At 39.1% G+C, this 27,970-nt stretch overlaps 1 protein-coding gene across 5 annotated transcripts in view; it reads left to right on the top strand.

Moving 5' to 3' along the window:
• Tsc22d1 (TSC22 domain family member 1) overlaps positions 1–27,685 on the top strand; it is a 99,685-nt gene extending 72,000 nt beyond the window's left edge. For 2 of the 5 annotated variants that reach the window (XM_048341327.1, XM_048341336.1), the window contains exons 2-3: positions 24,860–24,911; positions 26,312–27,685. In XM_048341327.1, coding sequence (XP_048197284.1) covers positions 24,860–24,911; positions 26,312–26,569 — 310 coding nt within the window. In that variant the 3' untranslated portion in view covers positions 26,570–27,685. Of the gene's footprint in view, positions 1–23,759; positions 23,789–24,098; positions 24,458–24,859; positions 24,912–26,311 lie in introns of those variants that run through there. The other 3 variants (XM_048341335.1, XM_048341333.1, XM_048341332.1) reach the window with 3 other exon arrangements.
• The last annotated feature ends 285 nt before the right edge of the window (positions 27,686–27,970 follow it).

The following is a 27,970-nucleotide window of genomic DNA, read 5'->3' as shown; positions in this document are numbered from 1 at the left end:
TTGGACTGGGCCTGAGCACCCTCCCTGGCTTCTTCCTGCTCAAGGCTAGCACTCTGCCACCTGAGCCACAGCGCCCCTTCTGGCCGTTTTCCATATATGTGGCGCTGGGGAATCAAACCGAGAGCTTCATGTGTAGGAGGCAAGCACTCTTGCCACTAGGCCATATTCCCAGCCTGCATGCTTGTTTTGATCTTGCTCTATAGCTAGCTCAGTACAGCCTGGAACTCAAAATGAAGCCCAGATTGGCTTCAACATCATACTGCTCTTGCTTCCACCTCTGAGTGCTAGGATTGGCATATTTTAATTGTTTAAAGAATTGTTCTGCATAAAAAAGTGTGGAAGAAGGACTAACATCTCTTCTTTCTCCATTTATTTGTTTGTTTGTTTGTTTGGTACTATTAGGATTTGAACTCAAAACCTTGCACTTGATATGCAGGCTCTCTACCATATAGTTAACACTTGCAGCCCCCAATTCTACATTTAAAAAGTTTTATCTATCTGCTGGTGGCTGGTAACTGACACTTGTAATCCTAACTACTCAAGAGACAGACCTGGAAGCTTGTGCTTTGATGTCAGTCTAGGCAGAAAAGCCCCAATTAACAGTAAAAATCTGTGCTGGAGGCATGGCTTAAGTAGTGGAGTTCCAAACATAGGCAGAGTAAGTGGAGTAAGCACTATGCTTTTAGTTCAAGCCCCAGTAATGGGGAGAAATTGTCCACTATATTTATTTTATTTATTTTTGTGACTTTAAACTTTGCGTACTCTATATTAGACTGGTTCCAAGCCTGGCTTAGAAAATTACCCACTTACATCTGTGAGCTTTGGCATATTACTCTTTCTGTGTCTGTTTTCCTGCACATAAAATGGTAAATTATTTTGATTATACATGTTATCCCTATGTACTGAGCTTAGATAATATGTATGTTAAATATGAAGTTCAGTACTGATTGAATTATTCTATATATCTATATTTTCCCCAGTAGAAACCAAGTAAAAATTAACAAAAACTTGAAGCTTCCAAAGTCTTTGACATCTCCAAGAGAAGGTGTGGTTTAACTGTTTAAGCAATTTTTAAAAGGAGCTTATATTTCTAAATTAGGGCCTAGCTTTCCCAAGAGTCTGGTGATATTATTTTACCTTTTACACAGGTACTTCATTTTAAAATGAGAGTGACAAGTATGTATTCCCCATAGTTTACCTTTTCTCTCTTTCAAACACATGTGACTTCCAGGCACCAAGTTAGGCACTGGGGAGACAACAGTGGAAAATACTACATGAGTTTTTTGCCTAGTAATATGCTGATGTAATAGGAGTCAAAACAGTCCCATCTTTGCTCATATAGGTGATTTATAACTCTACTGAAAGTGGTATTTGGATCTATGAATGCAGTTGGTAGGGAGACCTCACTGGGTCTGTTTCATGATAGTAACTTTAGTTGAGATGGGAAGGATGATCCAAATTATTAACTAAAACTAGAGCAGACATTGCAGGGCATGCATTTCAGTTAGATGCTTAAATACCTAGGAGTCATTATATCAAGCATGCATACTAATTCAAGAAAAAAATAATGGATTTGTATATTTTATAGTGATGGCATTTTCCTATTTAATATATTGTATCTGGGAAGACATATAGCAGTCTTAACCAGTTACTGAGATATTCTAGTATTTTCTTAGTGTTTGTGTTTAAGAGAATATAAAACAAGCATGATGCTGGTGGCTCTTGCCTTTAATCCTAGGTACTCGGTAAGCTAAGACAGAGATCGCCCAGACAGAAAAGTTTGGAGATCTTATTGCCAATTTACCAGTAAAAAGCCAAACTGGAGGTATGGTGCAAATGGTAGAGTACCACCTGTTTGGGCTATGTCAACCTTGTTTTTTATTAAATGATAATTAAAACTTAGGGAACAACTATTCATTAACTTTTATTTGGCATTGAGAGATTAAGGAAGTGTTTTATGTTCATAAAGTTTATAGTAACTTGGAAATCTTTTATTCTGAAGATTAAACAAGTCATAAGTGGAAGTATAACACCACTGTGAGTGAAAAAGACCAAGCACACCTTAGGGGGGGGAAAGGGTAAGGGGGAGGGGGGAGGGGGGTATGAGGGACAAGGTAACAAACTGTACAAGAAGTGTATCCAATGTCTGACGTATGAAGCTGTAACCTCTCTGTACATCAGTTTGATAATAAAAATTTGAAAAAAAAAAAGCAATAATGCAAGGACCTGAGTTCAAGCCCCAGTAGTGGCACACAGACACAGAATTATAAATTTTTCTTATTTTGCATGTAAATTTTTACTAAATATTAAAATACTAAATGGACTCATCATTACTTGTGGTTTAGAAATTAAATGTTGACTTAAGTATAATATTTTCTTGAAAGGAGGGGCAGAATTTTGTTTTGGTAGTCTAAGCCTGATTTTTGATCCTCCTACCTCAATGCTAGGATTATGCTAGGATTATGGGATTACAGGGTTGTACAATCTGGCTAAAACATGTATACTTAATAGTTGTAGGGCTCGATCATACAGTTTGTGGATACTCTTGATCTTTTTCTTTCTTTGTAAAAGGTCAAGTACCAATTGTGTGTGTGTGTGTGTGTATGTGTGTGTGTATGTGTGCGCATGTGCATGTGTGCTATGTGAGACTAAAGCCAGGGTTTTCCTTGATCATGTTAAGAAATCACTCTACCACAAGAACTCTGTTTTTGTACATGAGTACTTTTTAGATAATAATGAAAGAAAAGTACTCCATTAGTTACTCTACATTTATTTCAAGTTGTTAATAATTTTATGTTTTTAATTAACCAACAAAGAACTAATGATTGTTTTATAATTCTGTTGTATTTCATACACTTATATTCCTGGAAATAATATATATATATATAAGTGGTCCTGCAATTTGTATATAGCACTATATAGTGGTTAAAGTAGAAAGTTGGATAGATATTGAGTAATAAGTAGTTTGCATATTATATGAATAATCACATTGCAAGTTATGAAAATCCCTTATGGCCTAACCATTTTGTTAGTCTATTAGTTTTCAGTGATCATCTCTTCCATGTTTCTGCAGCAATGTCCTACCTACTAATGTAAAGAACTAATTCCCCTTTCTCTTTCTTCTCCATCTTTGCCCTTCTCTTTTTGCTTTTTCAAGTCTTCTTCCATTTGCAAATACTTATTTTTCTTGTTTCAAGGGTGAAAACCCCCTACTGGGTCCTCCTGAATTTTGGAGAAAAATGACCAGAAGCTATACATTATTAAGTATGTTACACTCTAAGGAAACCTAATAATGATCTCGTATGCCCTTTGAAGGACTGGAAACATAAGTCACTATTTTCATAGTTATCATTTTTGTCTTTGAATTAACGAGTCATTATAGGTAACTTGGGTCCCTACCCCTTTAAGTAGAAACTGCCTTGAGGGACTGATGGAACTTGGGACCTCTTCCAGAAGAACTTGCTGGTTCCCCCAGGAGTGTCAGTTGGGCCTGGGTAGGAAGAGAGGCCCAGGACAGCCACCATTGTGCCCCCCACATGAAACCTTTTTTGTAGTCTAGCGATAAACCAGCCGTGAGTACTGAGATATGTTTGAAGTCGTTGGACTTATCTCTCCCTTGTCCTATCTAACAGGCAGTTGGTTTCTAGTCACACAGATACCCATCTTGAAGGTGACATTAGGTTCAGTTCAGCCATTTTTTTTTTTTTTTGCTTCATTTTGGTTTTCCTAGTTTGAAATTTTTAAGAGATTTTTTGATCACTTAGAGGATTATTGGGGAATTATGGTGGAAACATTTTTTTCCTTCATTTGTTTACAGATGAATTGTATAAAATACTTCTTTAACTCAGTAAAAAAAAATTGAGTTTCATAACAGAATTAGGTTTTTAATTTGATGCCTCTATTGAAGCCATTATGGACTGGTTTGAAACTTTTTATATTCATTCTCAAAAACTATTAGCTTAATTTGCTCATACTTAAAAAGTGACAATAGCTGTACTTCAATTTGTCTTTGAAATAGACGCTTTATATATACTACATGTTGGATAGTTCTTTTGAAGTATTCAGATTTTGTGGATACTTTTAGAGCTGGCTATTAGTAATATAAACTCATAAGCATTTACATTTAGCCTTCTATTTCTATAAGTTTTCAGATTGAAAAATCTTGAGCAAATAGCAATTGGCACCTGTACTGAAAATGTACAGACTTTTTCCATGTCTATTCCCTAAATAATATAGTATGACAGCTATTTACACAACATTTATGTTTATTAGATACTATAAATAATACAGAGTTGGCTTGAAGTGTTAGCTTACGTGAAAATAGTATTGTATATAAAGGACTTTAGAGTATCCTCAGATTTTAGCATCTTATGGGAAAAGGGGTATTGTAAAACCAAAATCCTTGCAGATACCAAAGGTTGACTACAGACAAATAATATAGGTATGTCCTGTTTCTCAGTGCAGCTTCTATAGCTTAAATAAACTGGTTTGAATGCTGACAAAACTACTCATATAATTGTATAGCTCTAAACAAATGTAAAGTAGTTCAAAATAATTGATATTCTCCAATTTAAGAATTAAAGCCAGGAACATGTGGCTCACAACTGTAATCCTAGCTACTCAGGAGGCTGAAACCTGAAGGTTTTTGGGTTCAAAGCCATCCAGGGAAGCAAAGTCCATGAGATTTACCTCCAATTAACCACCAAAAAAACCCAGAAGTAAAGTTGTGGCCCGAGTGGTAGAGTGCCAGCCTTGAGCAAAAAATGCTATGGGACTGTGCCTACGCCTTGCGTTCAAGCCCCAATACCAGCACACACACACACACACACACACACACACACACACACACACACACACACACATTCTTTTAGTAAAAAATAAACATTAGCTCTGAAGTTACAAATGGGATTTTTTTTGGTTTAGTATAAAATAGAAGTCCTGAATCCTAAAGAAGAAACAATAATCTTTTGCAAAAATTAACTTTTGCATGTGATAAAATTATCAGGTTACCTATAGTGGAAAAATGAGTCTGTTCATTGAAGTTTCTCATTTCTTCTTTGTTTGTGGGTTTCTGAAGTGTTTGTAAATTTCCTGTTAAAATAACTGCATAAAGCCACACTTTCTGGTATGCACCTGCTATTTCAGCTATACTGCTGAGGAGATAGGAAGAGGTGGGAGGATTGAAATTGTATGCTTGCCTTGGATAAAAGAGACCCTATCTGAAAGTATGCAAAAGCAAAAAAGGGTGTAACTGAAATCATAGAATGTGAGTCCCTAGATTCAAACCCCAGTGCTGCCCCCCCCCCCAAAAAAAAAAGACCATCACATAACTTTAGACTAGGAGGGGAGCTAAGAGATCATTTGGTATTTGATTACTCACCACCAAATGTTTCTTTATAATATTATGGGTGGAAAGATTGATGCCACTGAAATAACTTAGATGTTGTTGAGGCTCTTATAGGTAACAAGCAGTTAAAGAATAACTTTTAAAAATCAGTGATAATTTAAAAGATACACTTACGTTAAACCTAGTGGAACTTGTGATTCACAGGTATCTGAAGGACCCATGCCAGCAGACAAGGTGAAAAGAAAGGCCAAGTCATATTTAATTTTACAAAAAAGAAAGAGGCAGCTGTGAAATCATAAGATAAAAATGATGGCCAGTATTTATTAACTTGAACATAATTAAAATGATATTATAGAGCTAAAAAGTGTAATATTTGGATCCTCCCTTCTAGAAATTTCGTAGTAAGCAAGAATACACAAAGAAGGAAAGTTTTAAGAGTCATCAGTAATAGAAAAACGAAAGTCTAGCAGGAAGATGGAAATAGTTATCTAGAAATACATTAAGCAGACATTTCATTTTGGGTCTTTGTGGATATCTATCTTATTGGATTTGGTAGTTAACTTTATGAGCACTGAAAACAAGCCATTGGGCTCTAGGAGATGAGGACAAGATTAAAGGAAGGTTAAAGGAAATAAATCAGGAAAAGTGCTGAGCACAAATCCATTAAAAGCTCTTCCTAGTTATTACACTGAGTTACCCGCATATGTAACAGTATAGGGCTCAGCCAAATTTGCAACCATTATGTATTTATGTAATTGGTGGCTCATATTTCACAGGATACATTTCCAGTCCTTTATATATCAAAGAGACTTAGTCATCATTTCATAATTTTCTAAAAGGAATTAATGATTGCAGATGGTGCTCTGAAAAATGTCACAGATTATCTATTTTAGAACCTCTTCTTTATTAATTTGTTATTAAGAAAGCTCTAGGTCCACTGGAGAGTCTTAGCAATCTAATTTTGGATTCAGTATATATAGTAAAGTTACAGTTTAGGGCTGGGAATGTGGTTTAGTGGTAGAGTGCTTGCCTAGCATGCATGAAGCCTTGGGTTTGATTCCTCAGTACCACATAAACAGAAAAGGCCAGAAGTGGTGCTGTGGCTCAAGTGGTAGAGTGCTAGCCTTGAGCAAAAAAAGAAAGAAACTCAGGTACAGTGCCCAGGCCCTGAGTTCAAGCCCCAGGACTGGCAAAAAAAAGAAAGAAAGATTGATTTATTATTGTACTTCATAATGTAAAATTGGTCAAGCAGTGCTACCCCAGCAGGCAGTAAAATGTTATGCAATTCTATTTATTTGATATTGTGTTTAACTGTTAAAAAGAAAAATGGGACTCCAAGAGTTCAAGTGTTGAGAAATTACCTTTCTATATTGTTGGGGGATAGGGGAGGGAGGGCGTGTGCCAGTTGTGGGGCTTGAGCTCACGACATGGATGCTATCACTGAGCTTTTTTTTTTTTTTGGCCAGTCCTGGGCCTTGGACTCAGGGCCTGAGCACTGTCCCTGGCTTCTTCCCGCTCAAGGCTAGCACTCCGCCACTTGAGCCACAGCGCCGCTTCTGGCCGTTTTCTGTATATGTGGTGCTGGGGAATCGAACCTAGGGCCTCGTGTATTCGAGGCAGGCACTCTTGCCACTAGGCTATATCCCCAGCCCTATCACTAAGCTTTTATATTCACTTGAGCCATAGCTCCACTTCTGGCTTTTTGGTGGTTAATTGGAGATAATAATCTCATAGACTTTCCTTCCCAGGCTTGTTTTGACCCATAATCTTCTGATCCTGGCTTTCTAAGAACATAGAATTATAGGTGTGAGCCATTGGCTCCCAGTCCATTTCTACATCTTATGTTTGAAGAGAGAATTAGTTTTGCCCTCAAGTAATTTCATTAAGTAAAACATTGATAATTTAATAAATTGAAGTGAATTTTAGTGAATATCGGCAGCAACAACAGTTTAATACAGTTAAATTATTATTTATGTCTTAAAACATTAATTTCAAAAAAATTAGGTTGTCTGAAGTGAAGCATGCACTTTTCAATCAGTACCACAAGGTGGCAGGATTGTTTCTTTTTAGGTTCCTTTATTTTTAAAATACACAGTCCTTGCTATCTAAGATCGAAGTTTTCCAAGTGGTTAAATTTTATTAGAACTTTTAAATTTTAACTTTTTTGATGGGAAGCTTTCTAAACTATGTTCCTTGTTCTCCTGACTTCTTAAATAGTAGAACTTAACCATTTTCAGTGAATCATTCAAATGCAGGTAGTTGGATATGACTTAAATGGGCCTTGGATAATAATTAGAAGGAGGCAGGGTAGAGTGGTCCTGGAAAACTTCAGGCCTTTCCTCTTAAAAGCTGCTAGCATCACTTTCTTTTTGCTTATATAATTTTTCCTATTATAAGTGAAGTGAATCTTGTCAAGTGCCAGGCTTTTTCTTATGTGGTAAAACATAGATGCTTCCTGGAAAATTAAATAGTAAATGAAGACAGACCTAGCTTTTTCCTGAGCCCTCAGTGGAATTGTGACAGGACATTTGGAAAATGAAATAAATTATGATGCTTTAAAATTTTTTCACCAAGGCTACCCTAGCTGAGCTGTATGTAACTTGTATGGGGGAGATAATGTGAATCCTTTTTTTGTGTTCTGTTCATTAGAGAGCTGGTCCACAGCATTTGGCCTCTCTATTGGTGATATGACAAGCACTGAGTTTAGTCTGCAGTATGTAGATGCTGCTTTTCCCCAGAGCTACTCTCTTCCTTCCCATATAATATCCAGGGCTATAGTTCTTGCAGTATACTGTGAAAGACAAGACAATAGGGAAGCTTTCTTCCTTCTCTGTTTCCTTCCTTTTTCTAACCTTTCAAGTAATATGACACATAGAATCCCTTGGACCAAGTCTCAGGATGAGTCAGTAGAGGTTCACATGCACGCTGATGGGAACTCTGCTCATTAGAGGCTGAGGAGGGAGAGGAAGTGGAGGAGGAAGATGTGATTGCCATAGTCATTTCATGCTTTTCTGGCTTTCTGAAATGCTCATCAGTGGTGCTTCCAGTTTTTCACTTGTATGAATTTTGCACAATTGTAAGTAACAGAAATAATTGACAGATTTTCCCCCATCTTGCATTCACCCTTGCTGTGGTGAATGGAGAATTTTTTATAAGTGCTCAAGAAGGGATTGCGGGGGCCTAAGTGATAAATGAGCTTCACTGGAAATGGGTACTAAAGCATAGACACTTGATCCTTTCTTCTCAGCTTACCCTGGTAACAGATCTTTTTATTGATTTTTTTTTTTAGCTTCATAATGGAGGAATAAGTAGCATTCTTATAATTAAAATATATGGTATGTTTCCTTAGTTTGTGCTTCTACAGTATATTTTTTTTCTTTCTAGCCTAGTATTTTATGCTTTTAAGTAAATAATCCTATTAAAGATTGACAAACTGGTTTAGTGGGCTATAGAAAAGATTTGTGCTTTAAAACACAGCCTGTACTGGCTGTGTTGCCTTAGGCAGTGTTTTGTGTTAACTGTACACTAAAACCAAATTAATTCTTAACTTTGAGATTACCAGAAGGATTAGATGCAAGAGCTTGATTTGTATTAAGAACATTCTCCTTCATGTTCTGCCAAAAGTATAAGAACTATTAACAAAAACATCTTGTTTGACGTATTGTGAAACGTAAGCATTTAATTCTAATATATCTAGAATCCAATTAAAACATTTAAATAATTTGTTCATGATTTAAGTATCTTCTCATTTAAATGTAGTTTAACACGTTTACTTTTTGCTTTTAATTGGCTTTTAATTGACTCATTTACTTTTTGCATTGTAATAAAAGAAGGTAGAGGTGGCAGGAGTTAGGTATGTTACAGACTTGGTCTTGTTTGTTACAGTCTTCAGATTAGGGGCTTATCCTGTAGGTTGTCTATCATCATTGAAGGACTTGTAATTGAGGAGGTAACAGGCATGAGAGCATTTAAGAAAAGTAGAGTGAAAGCAGTGCACAAGGCAGATTTGCTTGGATCAAGCTGGAAAGAGATGAGAGCTCAGCTGCCCAGTTGGGATGACATGGCAATTGTTTACAATGTTTGGCTTTGGGCAAAGGTGGTAGGAGTAGAAACACAGTAGTAGAAGTCAGAGAGATTGTTAGGGTAGGATTTGCCCAATATAGCAGTTTGCAAGTGAGGTTAAGAAAAAAATTACATTATGTCAAATTTTTCTCAGGAGCAGAACACAACTACAAGACTATCATCTGCAGGAAAACAATGTCTGTGTATTTAGAGTATTGTAAGTTCTTCATCGTAAGAGAGATAATGTTACTTGATTTAAAGCTCAATAGTGGAAGGCACTATTGTCTTTGAGCCTGGTTTATTCTATTTGACTAAGATCATACAGGGTAGTGCTTCCCAAATACTGGATAAATCCTAACTGCCTTATTCTGGATGGAAGGCATCTTAAATAAGGAGGTTAAAATCACAGACGGTCTTGTTAGGTCAAGGTCCTCTATTATTTACTGCCAAGGACGGTAAAAATTTCCTTATGCAAGAAGCATTTCTTGTATACCAAGATGTATATATTTCTGTATACCTTCTGTTTCTGTAAAAATTCTGTGCTAAAAATATGATGGGAAAAAATCCAAGGTAGGAGTAGCCACAAAACCTGCATAGCTTCATAGCCAGAGCACTCAGGGGAAAAAAAGTGGTGCCAGCTCCATATAGCTGCAAGCTCTAATGGTAGATATTAAAAATACACAAAAACATAGAGTGAAATGCTAGCAACATATTACTTAGAGCAGAGGCTGCAGTTGTTGAGCTAGCACAGGGATGATCCTGGAGCTGCAAGCCAGTGCACAAAGTAGAGGTTGGGTGTAGGCGCCGGTGTGACCCAGCAGGGGCTGCCAGTGGAAGCTTGCCTTTAAATCTGGTTAATAAATTTTGTTAAATGCAAATGACTCTTGCTGCTGCTGCTGAAAACTCTTTTCTGCCTACTACTACCTCTGTGTGAAGGAAACTCCTGTGACCCTGTGCAACTTTTGTGTTAAACTGACATCATTTTTTTTCATTTACTAACCAATTAGCCTCTGGAAGGAATTAATTTGCCACTCAGAAATATGTGACATAGAAAGGGGAGGAATGAAGAGAAGGAGGGAAAGATGGAGAGAGGTAGGTGGGTGGGTGGGTAGGAGATAGATAGATGCATAGACAGATACATGGATAAATGTGATGTTACTTAGGATCTTTCATTCCTACTAGATTGTGAGCTCCATGAGGCCAAAGGTGCATTTGATCAGTGAGTGGATGGCTTAGAGAAAACTTCTCTAAAGAAAATGGTAGGAGTGATATGTGCAGTGAATGTGCTTTGTAAAAATGGAATAATAAAAGTGCTATATATAATCTAAAGGAAAGTTGAATTAGCAATGGGAGAAACCACTGATGCTTTGATACAAGTCATGCTGCTGTAACAATGATGGTTTATGCATATCTTTTAAAACACATTATTGTCTGTGTTGCTGTGTAACAATTACCATAAAGTTCCGTAGCATAAGACAACAATAGACATAGTCTTAATGTCTGAGGGTCAGGAATTTGGGAGTGGCTTAGATTGATGGTTCTGGCTCAAGATCTCTGGAGGGGTAACAGTCAAGGTACCAGCTGGGGCTGTGTCATGTGCAGACTTGACAATGGGACTAGAAGGTCCTTCCAAGATGGTCCACAGTCTTGGCTGGAGGGGATGCTGGCTGTTGGCAGGAAGCTTGTTAGTTTTTTGCCACATAGAACTCTCCACAGGGCTGCACAAGGGCTGTACTATAGGACACAATAGGGAGAGTGTGTTCAAAGAGAATGCAGTAGAGGCCTTGTACTTAGCCTTAAATACCACACACTATCACTTGTTCAGCATTTGTCTCAGGTCAACGCTGCTCACACCTGGAAGGGAGGATCATTGGTGCCATCTTAAAGGCTGGCTGTTACACATTTGCATTCACAATTATAGTTGTCCTGGGATCTATAATGATCATTCATCTTTTCATTCAGTTAACATGTGTTTTTCATGTTGCCTATTTATATTATTTGGTGAGGTAACATAGCTCCCTAATTTGTTTATAAAAAGGAAGTTCTCTTTAGCATAAATTGTTGGTATATTCAGAATATGAAAATGTGAATTAGATACATACAGGTGAAATAACAATTGGCACAGTAAACTGTATGGGAAAGTCTGGTTTCCCTTGCTTTTTCTTTCATTATTTAATCCACTATTCCAGTGTTCTTTGACAATGTTTTGCATTACTATATTTGTACTGTAGATAAGGTTTCTTTGGATCTTTTCTCCTTTATCTTAATAGTAAATAAATGCCCATTGTAAATATTTTTATGACATTCTCTAATCAAAATACACAAATTTAAGGTTTAGACATTTTAATATTTAAAGAGAGAATTACTTTCTTTGTAAAACTCTAATGAAATTCAACAGTTAATCTGACTTTATTTGTATTGACCTATCCAAGTCCAACTGCATAGTATTTTACTAATAGGCTGAGTGGTCACTTCCACTTTTAACTCAGAACCAAGCGTAGTCAGCCACAGAACTGCAGATTAATCAGACTGACGAGTCATACAAATGTGTAAAGTTTGTGAATATATCCAGTCAAACTTGATGTGGAGATACTAAAGCATTACCAAACTTAAAAGAAGTTTTCTACCCAAAAGACTAAGGCAGGCAGATTGGGCATTTCAGACCAGTCTAGCTTTCCCTATGGAGACCCTATCTCAAAAACCCAATCAGAAGTTTCCATGGGCTTTTTACTAAAATTCATAATTTCAGGTTTTTATGCCCATTTATTTTCCCTTGTGCTTACACATAGATGATGATTATACTTTTTCAAGTAAAATTGATCTCTTTGAATGAATGGTGTGAGAAACATAAATACAGTATTTTCTTACATAATAAAATTTTAGATTTATAGGTCAGAGTTAGGATTCAGATTAATTCAGATGGAAGGAAGGACTAAAATTTAGTACATGACTAGTAACATTGAAGAAAACAACATGTATAAATGTTTTAAATTTCTCAGGCTTTTAGTGATTGTAACTAGCATGCATCAAATTGGTTGTAATTGCACATCAGCTTGCAGCTTTCTCAAAGATGGAAATTAAAAATTTTTTTCTAGGCGGGGTACTGGTGGCTCACGCCTGTAATTCTAGCTACTCAGGAGGCTGATATCTGAGGATCATGGTTCAAAGCCAGCCCAGGCAGGGAAGTCCGTGAGACTCTTAACTCCAATTAACCATCAGAAAACCAGAAGTAGCGCTGTGGCTCAAGTGGTAGAGAGTTAGCCTTGAGCTGAAGAGCTCAGGGACAGCGTGCGGGCCCAGAGTTCAAGTCCCATGAATGATCAAAAAAAGAAAAAAGAATTTCTAGACACATCATTTTAGTGGAGTGACATATGGTTCTTTTTTCTTATTTTTTTATTCTCCTCTAGTTTTAAAACTTTTAAGCTATTCTTTTGTTTTTAAATTTTCTCTCTTTTTCTCCAAGCCTCATGGTAGATAAGTGCTCTACTACTGAGCTATACCCCCAGCCTCTCTAATTTCTTTACACTTTTGTGTGTGTGTGTCTGTTGTTGTTTAGAACACGGTATCCCTATGTAGCCCAGGCTAGCCTGGAAATTGGGTCCTTAGCTTTTCTAGGGATTGTAGGGATAGACTACCATGCCTAGTTTATGTATGTTCTTTAAGATAGATAAATACTTCAAATAATTTTTGATATTTTATAGCTTACAAAGGATGTTTAAATTTTGTCGCTATACATTGATATTGTGTATGATGCTTATTTAGATCTTCGTGCTCAATTTGTGTTTACTGCTCTTTGCAAGGCTTGTAAATGATTTGCTGGGGGTAAATGGTCCATATAATTGAAAGTCTTATTGGCTAGTGTATATCTTGAATGTTTGCTAAACCTGAGCATAAAGGACTGAGAGGCTTTTTAGAAATGTCATTGCTGCTACATTTTATTGGGCAAATCTGCTCAGCTTTTTTCATAAAAGATTAAATGAGACCTTGTGATGTAGTTTGTATTACCATTTTCTGTTGCCCAGTACATTTCTAAAAATATGTAAAAGAAATGTGAGGGGCTGGGAATATGGCCTAGTGGCAAGAGTGCTTGCCTCGTATACATGAGGCCCTGGGTTTGATTCCTCAGCACCACATATACAGAAAATGGCCAGAAGTGGCGCTGTGGCTCAAGTGGCAGAGTGCTAGCTTTGAACAAAAAAGAAGCCAGGAATAGTGCTCAGGCCCTGAGTTCACAGCCTAGGACTGGCCAAAAAAAAAAAAAAAGAAAAAAAAGAAATGTGAGATCTTACAAAGCATTTTAAAACCAGTTGCTTCACTAAATTTTTGTTCTCCTGGAGTAACATTCCTTTATGTAATGGGTAATCTAGGTGTCTCTGGTCTCAATTATTTTCACTATAGGAAGACTATAATATTATAATATGTAGAGAGATGTAGAAATTTTTTGTGGTACTAGGGATTGAATCTATGGCCTGGACCATGCTACCACATGAGCCACATCCACAGCCTTGTTTGTGTGTGTGTGTGTGTGCTTATTAACGTAGTAGATTCCGTTGAAATGATTATTGTAAACCTGTCTACTTTCAAACCACTTCTCTGTTCCTGGACAGTGTTTTGGTCCTCCCTCCTGCTGGGAGGCTGTCTGCCAGAGCCAGCAGGCTGCTTTTATAGCTGACCTCTCCCCAGTGAGCGCTTTCCCTACAGGCAGAGTTGATATTAGATAGTTTGTAACAGTTTAAAGGCTCCTTTTTTTCCCTGAGTTTTTATGATTGCCTGGGGCTCATGTGCTGTGGTGTACCTTTCTAATACCTTAACATCATTTTCAGGATTGGAATGGGGCTGGAATATCTCTGAATGAATTCTCTGCTTTCATTGCCCACCATCCTGCAGTTCTTGCAAGTGTCCCTATATTTCAAGTCCTTTCCACAAAGATACTTTGACTTCCTGTCTCTGGATGCGCTGTTTCTTATCCTTCCTCTTTATTCTCTTGGCTTGTCATCCTAAGATTATTCTTAAAGATTTAATTTATGAGGAAATCCTTTTGAGACCTTTCCTGCCAAGCCCCCTTTCCTGCCTTGCTCCTCAGTTTCCTCCTCCTAGGTTCTTATGGCTGGCACCTGCTATAAGCCATCACACTTCTTACTTTGCCCTGTAATTATTGCTTACAAGTCTACCTTCTAGATTCTACCCCCTTTCCTGGGTAAGTACCCTGCTGTGTCCTAGATGTCAGATATAGAGGTATCCTCCTCAGGCACAACTGCTGTTTGTGATCCGATGCCTTGAGCAAGACATATGATGGTCCCTACAGGCCACCAGGGATATACTTCATGTTGTAGTTCACTGGTGGCTTCATGTTGCATTCTTCTGCATTCTCTTCACATCTGTTTACTTAGTGTCTCCATTCACTGGAGAGAATAAATATTTCATGGTTTCAATTTTTCTGACAACTAATTGCACCCTGACAACTCTCCCTTTTTCCTTGGTGGTAGGTAGTCTTCCTTGCTAACCTGTCAATCCATTTCCATCACGTTCCACTGAAGTTTTTTTTGTTTTATTTTGTTTTGGTCTTCCTTTTATTTGTTTTGATTTTTGCCAGTCCTGGGGCTTGAACTCAGGGCCTGAGTACTGTCCCTGACTTCTTTTTGCTCATGTCTAGCACCCTACCACTTGAGCCACAGCGCCACTTCTGGCTTTTTCTAGATATGTAGTGCTGAGGAATCGAACCCAGGGCTTTATGTATACCAGGCAAGCACTTTACCACTAGGCCATATTCCCAGCCCTTTATCTTCCTTTTGAAGTTTGACTTTAATGACCACATCGAACCTCTTCTCTTTGCCTACTATTCCCCTGAAAAGGAAAAAGGTAGAGTTTGGCTCCTGGCCCTTGGCTGGGGCCTTGTTTGAATCTCACATGCATCCCTTCTCTCTTCTCATTAAGCAGTTCACCCTTTAGGGTTGGGGCAGGTAGGAGGAAAAGAGGCAGGTGTCTTTGTGCCCAAGTGGTAGTGTTTTGCTTCTTGGTGTTGGTTGCAGCTCTTTTTTTCTGACTGCCTCTCTGTTTGATGGGCCATTAGAGGTTCGCTAGAAAACCACTGTCACTTGGTATTGGAGATCTTATCTATCACGTTCTTTACTGCTTCCTCCATTTGAAATAACCTCGGTTCTTATTTTTCACCCAGAAGACTCCCCTCTCAGAGAAGACTCTTGAAATATAGTTCAAGCCCAGTTATTTTCTATAGTGAATACTAGACCTACAGAAAATGCATGTCTTTGCCAACCAAATGGTTGCCCTAGGGACATGTGATCTATCAGTTCCTTTATCTCTTTCCTGCATAATTTCTGAAGTAATTTTACCTAATCCTATGAATATTTACCTGATTATATGAAGTTATAACTTGATATGTAGTCAGCCTGTTCCATATTCTAGCAGAGCTAAAGAGGAACAGTTCCCAACAAGAGCTCACCATTATCATCTAAACTAGGCCTAAGACACCTTGTACTAGGTTGTGAGGTTCATATACCACATCTGGACCTTGATTTGATCTCTAGACAGTCTCCCAGCTGGTTTCTGTAAATGAGTGGCTTGAGGTGATTATTGTAGTTGCATTGAGATCAGCAGAGTTGTCACTTTATGATCTTTTTACCCTTCTAGTTCTAATATTTTTAGGTTTAGATCTCTGTACATGGGTCTGAGATTTCTGATCTGTATTTCTAGAGCACAGAATATTGGAGGAGAAGTTACCTCTATGCCCCATCTTACAATTAATTGAGTAAAGCCTGGACAAAACAAGATTTGTCTTTGAGTGTCTATTTCCAAACCTAGGAATAAGTCTACTTGAATTAAATAATCTCTGAGGTCCATGTTATGTAAAACATAAATACTGATTTTTACAGTAGACTTAGTTGTTTTTATTTATTTTTATTAGCATATGTTAAATTGTGCATAAAAGTTTCATCATGACATTTACGCACATGCATAGAATGTAGTTGGATCATACTCAGCCCTCTGTTAGTCTTTTAGGCCCTCTCTTTGCCTCCCCCCTTCTCCCCCAAACCTTCTATTTCCCTCATAGTGGCATCTCCCTCCCATGGCCTGACGTTTTGAAATAGACAACCATAATCAGAACACTTTCACTTCTTTAGATTTTAATATAGAATATCACTTAGATTCTAAATCTATGCTCCCTTTCTTATCCATGGCTCCTGATTTTCATTAGCAGCACCACTATTTAGCAGAAGTGGTATTTGTGAAGAAACTTGGCTGTAGTGTAGAATGATTATTCTCATGAAGATGAAAAATAAAAACATGTTTACCATTTGAATCCTCTTGCTTAGAGGCATGGAGGAGAGTTGTCTCATCAAAGTCTTTCTCACTGTCTTTGAAGCAAGAAGATCGTGGTGGGGTAAGGAAATACGTTGAATCTTTCAGCACATGTGTATTCAGAAATAGTTTCGTTAAATAGGCAAAGAGAAAAAGAGAAATATGCAGAGCCATGAGAGAATTACAGATCGTTTTTAGAATTCTAAAATTAGTGATCATAAATGTTAGAGAAAAACACAGAAAAAATATACTTTATAGAGAAACTTATGTACTAGATATAGGCATAAAAATTAAATATGAGCTTAAATTTATTGGCATCTTGTTAGGGTTTTTAATATTTTATACTTGAAGCAAATATTTATTTTCTGTAAGTCTTTTAATACTAATATGGGACTTAGGGAACCAGTAACATCAATATATATTGTTTTGCAGATAGTCAAGTATAACAGCTTTGAAAATGAAGCAAATTGTAGTTTAACATTTAAGCTCAAAAATTTATTTTCTATAATCATAAAATAACTGGTTGGTTGTAAAGTAAGCATTCAGTCTCTTTTACAGTGAAGATATACCTATCTTTGGTCTATGTCTTTATAAGTATTTCTTTTTCTTTTTTGCTTAGTCTTTAAAGTACTTTTAATGTTTTTCAAAATCACTTGTCTAGATATCTACTCAAGTTCATAGAAACAGGTTGAATGGCAGTTACTAGGGGCTGCAAGAAGGGGAAATAAGTTGTTTGGGTAGTTTTTATTGCAACAAGATGAAAAAGTTCTGGATTTCTGGTGTACAGAAATATAGATATACTTAACCCTACTGAATTGATTGTATATTTAAAGAGTTGAAATAGTAATTCCCATAATGTGATTGTTTTTCCTGTACTTGAAAAAATGTACCTATGTAAAGATCAAAAGAATAAAATAGAAAAAATAGAAGTTGCTTTTTTATACACACTCTTCCTAGTCTATACTACTTAGAAACAGACATTTTTTTTAATATAGAAAAGTGTCCCTTTTTAGTATATAACCTACAAGTTCTGAAAAGCAAGCATGAGTATAACATCACATTCAAGACAGAATAGTTTAGTGAGCACAAAATCCTCCCTCCTCTACGCCAAAGCTCCATCCACAACAGTGTTGGCTCTCCTGGAATGCCATGTAAATGGGGTCCTTCCTATCTTTGCATCCAAAGTCTGGCTTGTCACAGTATACTCATTCATGCTGTTGTGTGTATTAGTGGTTCATTTCTTTTTATTGCTGAGTAGCAGTATTCTATTATATGGATGCTTCACGGTTTATTAGTTTTCATTTCAATGTTGTTAGGGTTGTTTCCAGTTTGGTGTAATTGTGATAAACCCACAATAGACTTTGGTGATACCATGCTTTTATTTCTCTTTTGTTAATAACTTGAGTTGAGATTACTGGTTGGTTTTGGGGTTTTTTTTGGGGGGGGGGTGGCACGTATGTTAAATTTTATAAGCACCCATGAGAAAATGCTTTTACAAAGTAGTTGTAGCATTTTGCATTCTCATTGAAGATACATGGGTATTATTCCAGATGCTCTGCCTTCTTGCTAACACTTGCTATTTTGAGGTTTAATATTATTAAAATCTTTGGCCATTTCAATAGGTATATTTTGTAAAGGTATCTCATAGTTTTAGTTACATTTCTGTAATGATTAATAATGCTTAGCATTTTTCCATTTGCTTACCCTCCTTATATAATTCATAAAGAGATTTACCTTGATAAAATTCAAAGTTACTGTTAAGTGTTTGCTCATTTGTTTGTTTATTTTCTTGCTGTTATGTTCTGAGGTCTTCATGTCTTTAATCAGTTATGTGACTGGCAATATTCTTGTAAAATTTTATTTAAAGAACAGAGCTCTGCATTTTAATGAGTCTATTTTACTTGAATTCTTTCATAGATCATGCTTTTGCTGTCATATCTAAGAAATCTTTGCCAACCAAGCAATAAATTATCATTTTCTTTTATTCTTTTACTCTTTTATTACCATATATTGTAGAGATTTCCTTATGATATTTCCATGTGTACCTAAAATGTACTTCTATCAAATTCATCCCCTCTATATTGCTCTTATTCCCCTCTTTAATCTTCAGTGTGTTTATTATTCTATTTCATCCTTGTATATGAAGTACTTCAGTCATATGCACCAGCCCCTTCACTCTCTCCTTTTTCCTACATTTTCTTATAAGAGATTTATAGTTTGAGACTTTATATTTAGGTCTGTGATCAATTTGAATTTCAGGTTAAACGCCTTTTTCTCACTTTTCTTTCTGAATGTATTTAAATTTCTTTAAAAATATTTAAGTTGATATAAAATTCATATGAATTTATTGTATATAACATTGTTTTGAAGTATATGTATGTGTTGTGGATAAGTACTTAAAATATCTAGATAATTACTCTAGCTACTTAACAAATACATTACTTCACCTAATTAACATTTTTAATGGGAACACATAACATCCACTCTTAGCATTTTCAAAAGTACACTGTCATCACTAACTGAGGTTACTATGCTGTACACAAGCAATCTCTTGAACTTATTCCTCCTGCCTAATTGTGATTATATATCCTTTGACCAAAATCCTCCCATCTTCCTCTCTGCCCTCCACCCTCTTAGATCTTAGTCACCATTCTACTCTGTACTTTTGTGAGATCAACTATTTTAGATTGCACATATGAGTGAGATCAAGCAGTATTTGTCTTTCTGTGTCTGGCCTATTTCATTTAATATCCTCCAATTCCATCCATGTTGTTACAAATAGTAAGATGTTATTCCTTTCTAATAGTTGAACAGTATTTTGTTGTATATATACACCATATTTTCCTTAGAAGGCCATCTTGTGGTTTTATTGGCTAAACCAGGTAACCATACTTTAGAGGTGACCTGGGAGTCCCTAGACAACTTATTTGGCTAAGTGTGGAGTGAGTGACCTGCCTTTTTATCTGTTGTTGCCTTGGAAGTTGCCTGTACTGTTGGCTGAATCAGATCAACCTTGGCAAAATACATAGGCCTACCTCTGCAACTCTATCACTTTTCCATGTTTGATACCAAGATGCAGCAATGGATGAATTGGACTCTGTTGGCAGACAACAGCCAAGTGCCCCCCAATCTCATGTGGCCAAGCTTTCTGCTGTGTTTCACATTACTCACTCAGCCAAGAGACCTGATTCTCTTCCCAGTGAGTGAAAGTGACTTGTTTGGTTCCGGCTTTTCAAGGCCTTTCCTGGAAATAGTGGTTTTCCCACCCTATCAGCAAGCCTTTGCTGAGATCTGTGTAGGTACAAGATTTTCAGAGTGGTCTGGCAAGACCTTTCTAAGTACTTCTGACCATTTGTGCTTCTGACCCAAGGAGTTTCTTCTTGTGTTTATCTGCATGCCCAGTACCTTCTTTTTTTTTTTTCAAACTATATTCTCAGTTTCATGAACAAATTCAATTTTAAGAGAGTCCATTTAAAGATATGGAAACACTGGATTTCTAATCATTTTTGGTTGCATATCCTTTGTCTCAGTAAATTCCCTAGAAATGTATCCCCCCCTCCCTCTGTCTCTGTCTCATATCCAAGGATCTTTTTTTTTTCTCAAATTTTTATTATCAAACTGATGTACAGAGAGGTTACAGTATCATACGTTGGGCATTGGATACATTTCTTGTACTGTTTGTTGCCTTGTCCCTCATGCCCTCCTCCCTCCCCCTCTTTCCCTCCCCCCCACCCCAGGTGTTCAGTTCACTTACACCAAACAGTTTTGCAAGTATTGCTTTTGTAGTTATTTCTCTTTTTTTACCCTGTGTCTCTCAAATTTGGTATTCCCTTTGAATTTCCTACTTCCAATACCAGTAAACACGGTTTCCAATATACTCAGATAAGATTACAGAGATAGTGTAGGTACAACCATAGGAAGGTGATACAAGAACATCATCAATAATAGAAACTACACATACACATAGGACGTTGAAAGTAGTTACAACTGTGATATATCACTTGTTTCCATAACATGGAGTTCATTTCACTTAGCATCATCTTATGTGTTCCTAAGGGTGTAGCTATTGGGCCTTGTGATGCTCTGCTATGGCTTGCCTAAACCTGTACTAATTATTCCCAATAAGGGAGGCCATAGAGTCCATGTTTCTTTGGGTCTGGCTCACTTCACTTAGTATAACTTTTTCCAAGTCGTTCCATTTCCTTACAAATGGAACAATGTCATTCTTTCTGATAGAGGCATAAAATTCCATTGTGTATATGTACCACATTTTCCTGATCCATTCGTCTACTGAGGGGCATCTGGGTTGGTTCCAGATTCTCGCTATGACAAATTGTGCTGCGATGAACATTGTTGTGCTGGTGGCCTTACTGTGATTTTGTTTGTGTTCTTTTGGATAGATACCCAACAGTGGGGCTGCTGGGTCATAGGGGAGTTCTATATTGAGCCTTCTGAGGAATCTCCATACTGCTTGCCAGAGTGGCTGAACCAGTTTACATTCCCACCAACAATGAAGTAGGGTTCCCTTTTGGCCACATCCCCTCCAACAATTGTCTACATATCCAAGGATCTTTCTTGTAATTTTGCTTGAAAAAATGAGTAGGAATGGAAAGTATTAGAAATATCCAAATGTTTCTTGCTATGGATATGAGCTAAAGAAAGACTCTGGTTGCTTTTACTTGCTTGTTTAGGGGGTGAGCGGGTGAAATGATTGAAATCAAAACATAACTTATCTCTTTATATTTACATTCAAGAACAAGAAAACATAAAATTCCGTCACTTCGATCATCTTTTAAAATGTCAGCTGGGAATTTTAGGTGGTTCTTTTCCCCCTCCCTACCTATTACAATGCTCAGGATAAACCCAGGACATTGCTCATGCTAGGCAAGCACTTTTTACCTTCTCTCCATCTCCAGTCCTTGATTTATTTCTTCCCCATGACCTTAAAGTGTTCTTGTTAAAAGAAAAACTCATAACTGAAGACAGAGTTTTACACCTTTTCCTCTAGAGTTGACATTGTTATAATATGCAAACAGACTGCTGAGAGTTTCCAAAATATGTTTAACATCCAAAGCCAATAATAATGCTATTTAGAATTTGTAGGCATAGGGGCCACATGCTTGTGGACTTAATTCTAACTTTAAACTTCCACTTACTGTTTCCTTTCGATTAAAGAATGAGTGTCTCCTTTGCGAAGTTTTATATCACCTAGTATAAATTATCAATGTTATCATTTTTATTTTTTTACAGATACCAAGGTTGAACTCAGGACCTTATGCTTCCTTGCTAAGCAGGTGCTCTACACTTGAATCATGCCTGCAGTACAAAAGCACAACATGACCTTATAATGAAAAGGAATCTTGTTTTATATATTACATTATACTTTGGTTTTAACCCTTCTTAGGCACTGATCATATTTGGTTATACCTAATACCTCACCCTTGGGCCATACAAAGTCTGCAAAATCATTTAGTACATAAAGGTTCAGATGTGTGGGTATGGTGGGTTAGGAGTAATATTTTAAATACCTAAATGGTCTTTGACAGAATAGAATTTACCCCCACCCTTACAACAGTTTCTAAAACTAAAGACCTGGCTGTCAATGGTGGATCAGCTTCAAAGACTGTCTAAAAGAACTGATGCCAGTTTAGGAAAAGATGTCCCGTGAGGGAGAATGTTTATTTAGCAGAAGTGTACATGTGTTTGTGCAAGTATGTGGGAAGGTAGGATATGTTTACAAGTCAAAATTATGAAATTTACAAGCAAATTTTCTGTAGGATTACTTTTGATGCTACTACTTGCTTATGGACTGTTTTTTTTTATTATATTCTGCCGTTAGATGGCAGTATTGTAGAGCTTAAAATTTTGTTCTCAAGTGTTCTGCAGACTGTTTACATTGTGTAATAATCAAGCAAACTTGTAGCCTGATATTTGTAGTTTATTAAATTATAGCCCTAATAGGTCCTTATTAGTTTTTAAATTACTGCAGTCAGTTATGTCACAGTTTAAGCCGTTCTCCACCCAGATCTCTTGATTTGGGGTTGGTGAATGTTTGATCAGTGTGACTCTAAGATAGTGGTGAGCCTGTAGAATCTGACTGCTGAACTGCATGTGGGGGTGTGTACCAGTACCAGGACTTGAAATTGGGGCCTAGGCACTGTCCCTGAGCTCTTCTTTGCTCAAAGCTAGTATTCTACCACTTGAACCACAGCTCTACTTCTGACTTTTTGTGGCTAAAGATACCTATGTCTGGGCTTTTTCCTGCCCAGGCTGTCTTTGAACCATGATCCTTAGAGCTCCTGAGTAGTTAGGATTTACACTTACATCTGGCAATTGCTGAACTTTTAACTTAAAACACCAGTGAATCCTTCTAACTAGTTCTGTACCCTGTGAATGGGGCAAGAGACTACCTTTAAAGTTGTATTACTTGAACACGTGTGATATGTCTTTGATCTAAGAAGGCTCTAGGATCCAGTATTGAATTGCCACTTAACCTCCAAAAACTTGCCTTAGGAACTTGGTGAAAATAGAAGCGTTCTACCTGTGGATTGACTTGTCTAGCAGTTAATAGAAGAAGGTATAATTACTGGTACTGCTAGGGAGGTACAATTTACAGGCTTATTTTCCTTGGGGACATTTAGGGACTGATCCCAGTGTTTCAGCCTGTAAATTTCTTTAATTCTATTTTTATATGCTTAGCAAAGGAAATGTAATGTTTTCTTGTCGTTTGGTCTTATTTCAACAAACTGATAAAAGTCATGTAAAGGTATCTCAAAAAAAGGGCAGATTTAATTTTCCATATAATATTTATCAGAATTTCAAAAAGGTATTTCTGCAGTATGGTTGTCATCGTTATAAATAAAACCTGTAAAATGTTCCCATTCCTGCTGCCTGTAAGCCCCCGATAATTGAGACGCTCGTGGCTGCTGGTCCCGAGCAGTGGGACTGGGCATGCCCAGTAGCTCCGACGGTTCTGGTTGCAAATAGGAAGCTTTCTCTGTCTGCAGCCGCGGGGACCGGCCGCTCGGGAGACCGGGGCCTGGCTCCCTGAAACGTAAGCAGGTGCGGGGCACAGGTGGTACTTCCAGGGGACCCCTCCTCCTCCTCTCTCTCCCTCTCCCTCTCTCTCTCTCTCTCCCCTCCTTAGAGGCCGTGGTCCTGCGTCCCAAAGCGGTTCCCAAGCGGCGGCGGCGGCGGCGGCCTAAGCGGCCCGCGCCCAGCCCCCAACGTGGCCTAGCCGGCCCGCCCGCAGCCCGCGGGACTGGAGACGGCGGGCGGGGGAGGCCGGAGCGAGGGGCGGAGGGCGGGCCAATCGGCGACGCGGGCCAATCGGCGCGGCTCCTCCCCGCCTATATGTTCCCGGGGACCCGAGCCGGTCCGGAGCTAGTGCAGCCCGGCGGCCGAGCGGAGGTTTTTTTTTAAGCAGCGCTGGGGTCCCATCTCCCGTTCGCCAAACCCGAGGAGGAGCCGGGTTTCCTCAAACCAGCCCTACGGTCCGCTGCTCCCTCGCTGGGCTGCCGCAAGCTACCGGGTTTTAGCTGGTTCGAACAAGGCTGCCCGCGTTCCCTCTCCTTTTTTCCACGCGGGTGTTTTTGGCTGCAATTGCATGAAATCCCAATGGTGTAGACCAGTGGCGATGGATCTAGGAGTTTACCAACTGAGACATTTTTCAATCTCTTTCTTGTCATCTTTGCTGGGAACTGAAAACGCCTCTGTGAGACTTGACAATAGGTAAATGTTGTCTGGGACAGTTTCTTTACATTTATCCAGGAGATCCTTGTAATGATGCAGGTAAAAAGAGAGCCAGGCGAATTCCTTTGTCCATTGCTAAGGGATTACTGTGACACGGGTTTGCTTTTCGAAATGTTCAGAATAGCCTTATTTTCGCAGGTCTGGGCCAGGGGACAGGCTTTCCCACATTATGTAATTTAGCTCTTTGTGGTTCACTGAAACAGGGAAATGCCTGGATATCCGTTAGTAAGCGAGTGGCCTAGGTATTTTCTGGAGGATGATACATTTCGTACCTTGAAAGCTATCCAAAATAATGATGCTCGTAAAAATCAACGAATTGGGAGAAATCATTTGATCAGTTCCATGTATCGATGATGTATCTTTATCCTTTCTCTTCCCCAGCTCCTCTGGTGCAAGTGTGGTAGCTATCGACAACAAAATCGAACAAGCTATGGTATGTACGCATTGCAAATCATTTGTACTAAACGTGGGCCACCGTACGGGAAGCCCAGATACCCCGGGATGGAGCTCGCGGGTCCCCGGCTTGAGCCTGCGGGGGCTCTCGGTACATTTGGGAATGCCGGTGCTCTCGTGCCAGCGGGAAGCCGCATACCATGGCTGCCATGGGGTGGGCGGAGAAGGGGCCCTGGAGGTACTAACTGTCCCCCACACACACACACACACTTCGCCGACGGGCTCCCACGGGTTTCACATCACGGCTTCCCCTTTTTTTGGGGGGGGGGTGGAGATGTGGCTTTACCTGTAACCCTGCGGGGAGGAAGGAGGGCCCCGGGAGTGGGGAACTCGGCAAAGGGCCCTGTGAACCTCGCACACCCGGCCTTCCTACGCAACGTGCCACCGCACAATGAAGGAGAGTGGGAGAAAAGTTTGGTATCCTCGGCCCGCGCCTGGATTTCTCCTATTTTTTTATTTCCGCCCGGGCCGTTCTTTGTTATTGGAGCAGCGCCTGTGGCTCTTCTCACGGGATTCTCTGCCCGCTGTTGCTAGGCAAACTCTGAACCTTTAATTCGGAGCTATAAATAACTCGGGCTCCCATTGGCTGCGACGTCGGCCCAGGTTTCTGTGATGTCAGCTTAATCTGGAAAGGGAGGGGGCGCGGGGGGGTGAGGGAAGAAAATGCGGCAACACGCTCGGTAGGAACTGGCTGCAGCCGGTGCTGAGGGAAGGAGGGAGGGAGGGAAGGAGGCGGGAGCGGCTGGCGCGGGGCGGGCCAGGGCTGGGAGGTGGGGGAAGCAGCCTCGGGGCTGCAGGCTGGGCTGCCCAGCGGCCCGGCTTTGGAAACCCGGGGCCTAGGCCTGGAGCCGCCGCGCGTCTGGCCCCCGGGATGAACCAAAGTCGACCGCGCTTTCTCGGCTGATGTCTACTGGGAAATGAGATATTTTTTAAATTTTTATTTTAAATTTTTTTGTTCGGTCGTGTGGCTGGAACTCAGGGCCGGAGCACTGTCCCGGAGCTTCTTTTGCTCAAGGCTAGCATGCTCTACCACTGGAGCCACGGCACCACTTCTGGTTTTCTGGTGGTTCATTGGAGATACAAGTCTCATGGACTTTCCCACCCAGGCTGGCTTTGAACCGCGATCCTCAGATCGCAGCCTCCTGAACAGCTACGGTGACAGGCGAGCCTGGCTCCGAAATTAGAATTTTTAAAAGCTTGATCACTTACACATTAAACCAAAGTATTGTGCACTTGTGATTTTATTCAGATGTCTCCTCGTGCTTTTAATAAACTTTGAAGGCAGAATATATAGTTAGAACGGTGCAAAGAGGTAATGCTTTAGAAATCCAGAGGACAGGAGACAGCAAGTTAAATCCTCTCTTTTCATCTTCCTTTCAGGATCTGGTGAAAAGCCATTTGATGTACGCAGTTAGAGAGGAAGTGGAGGTTCTGAAAGAGCAAATCAAAGAACTAATAGAGAAAAATTCCCAGCTGGAGCAGGAAAACAATCTGCTGAAGACACTGGCCAGTCCTGAGCAGCTCGCCCAGTTTCAGGCTCAGCTGCAGACTGGCTCCCCTCCTGCTACCACGCAGCCACAGGGGACCACACAGCCCCCGGCCCAGCCAGCGTCCCAGGGCTCAGGACCAACCGCATAGCCTCCTATGCCCCGCAGAATGCAGAACTGGCTGCTGCTGTCTGAACTGAACAGACCAAGAAGATGTGCTAGGGAGAATCCGCCTCCACAGTCACCCATTTCATTGCTCGCTGCAAAAGAGACGTGAGACTGACACATGCCATTATCTCTTCTTTCCAGTATTAAAACACTCATATGCTTTTGGCTTGAAGAAATGTGCTAGTTGGGTGAATTAAAGGTTAATCAGAGAATTAGAATGGATGTTTCCTGTGCAGCTTGGCAGATATCTGAGGAATGGTTTCATTGACGCTGAGGAGCTGTGTGCCTTTCCATCCCTTCCTGCTGCCTACCCCCTTCCAAGAGTCCTCTCTCCTGCCTGCACCTTGTGCTCCATGGGGCTAGGAAGTGTGGGGTTCCTCAAGGACTTTGGGCCCTGTGTTCTCTTCTCCCCCATGAGGAACTAAAGAGAGGCCAGAGACAAACTAAAATGAGGGTGGATACAGTCATTGTACAAGTTGGCGACTGTCACCAAAGTCCATAAGAACACACACACACAATAGTACTGTGCCTCTTTTCTGAAACATCGGATGACACAAAACTATTAATGACAAAACGGTGACAGGTAGCTGGGACCTAGGCTATCTTACTATGAAGGTTGTTTTGCTTATTGTATATTTGTGTATGTAGTGTAACTATTTTGTACAATAGAGGACTGTAACTACTATTTAGGTTGTACAGATTGAAATTTAGATGTTTCATTGGCTGTCTGAAGAGGTGTGGATTGTCTTTTCTAGAGAGATCAACATAAAAACTGCAATATGACAAAAATCACACCTGAAGAAATTTTAAGAATTTGGCACAGTTTAGTCACTTTGTGTATTTTGAAATGTAGGTGCTGAATATCCTGAAGTGAATCCCTGTTCACTGAAGTCTTTCCAGTGAGCTGGTTGAATACTTGGAATAATGATCAGTCCTAGCTAATGAGTGGATTTCCCAGTAGGAGTTTCTGCATATTACCTGTATAGTAGTTATATGCATATGTTTCTGTGCATGTTCTCTACACAGTTGTAAGGTGTCACTGTATTTAACTGTTGTACTTGTCAACTTTCAATAAAGCATATAAAATGTTGATAAACAAGTGTTTTCACATTATAATGTTAATATAATTGAAGCCATTTCCATAACTATTTCTAAACAGTTTAAAACAGTTCAGCTAATAAAATCTTAAAAAGGGAATGGAAGGCTTAGACAAAGGGAGAGAAGCGTGCTATAAAAGTAGGAGGAAACCAATATTGCATTGTTCAGATAAGAGAAGAGTGGAGGGATGATCCAGTTTTAACTATTGCAAGACTTGGACAGGTTGTTTTACCCTGTGGGCTGAGGATTGAAAAATAAGGTCAAATTTCTTTTAGGGCTTTAACAT

Source organism: Perognathus longimembris, chromosome 3 (genome assembly GCF_023159225.1).
Source record: "Perognathus longimembris pacificus isolate PPM17 chromosome 3, ASM2315922v1, whole genome shotgun sequence".
Taxonomy (NCBI): domain Eukaryota; kingdom Metazoa; phylum Chordata; class Mammalia; order Rodentia; family Heteromyidae; genus Perognathus; species Perognathus longimembris.
This window is presented reverse-complemented; position numbering and strand designations above follow the sequence as displayed.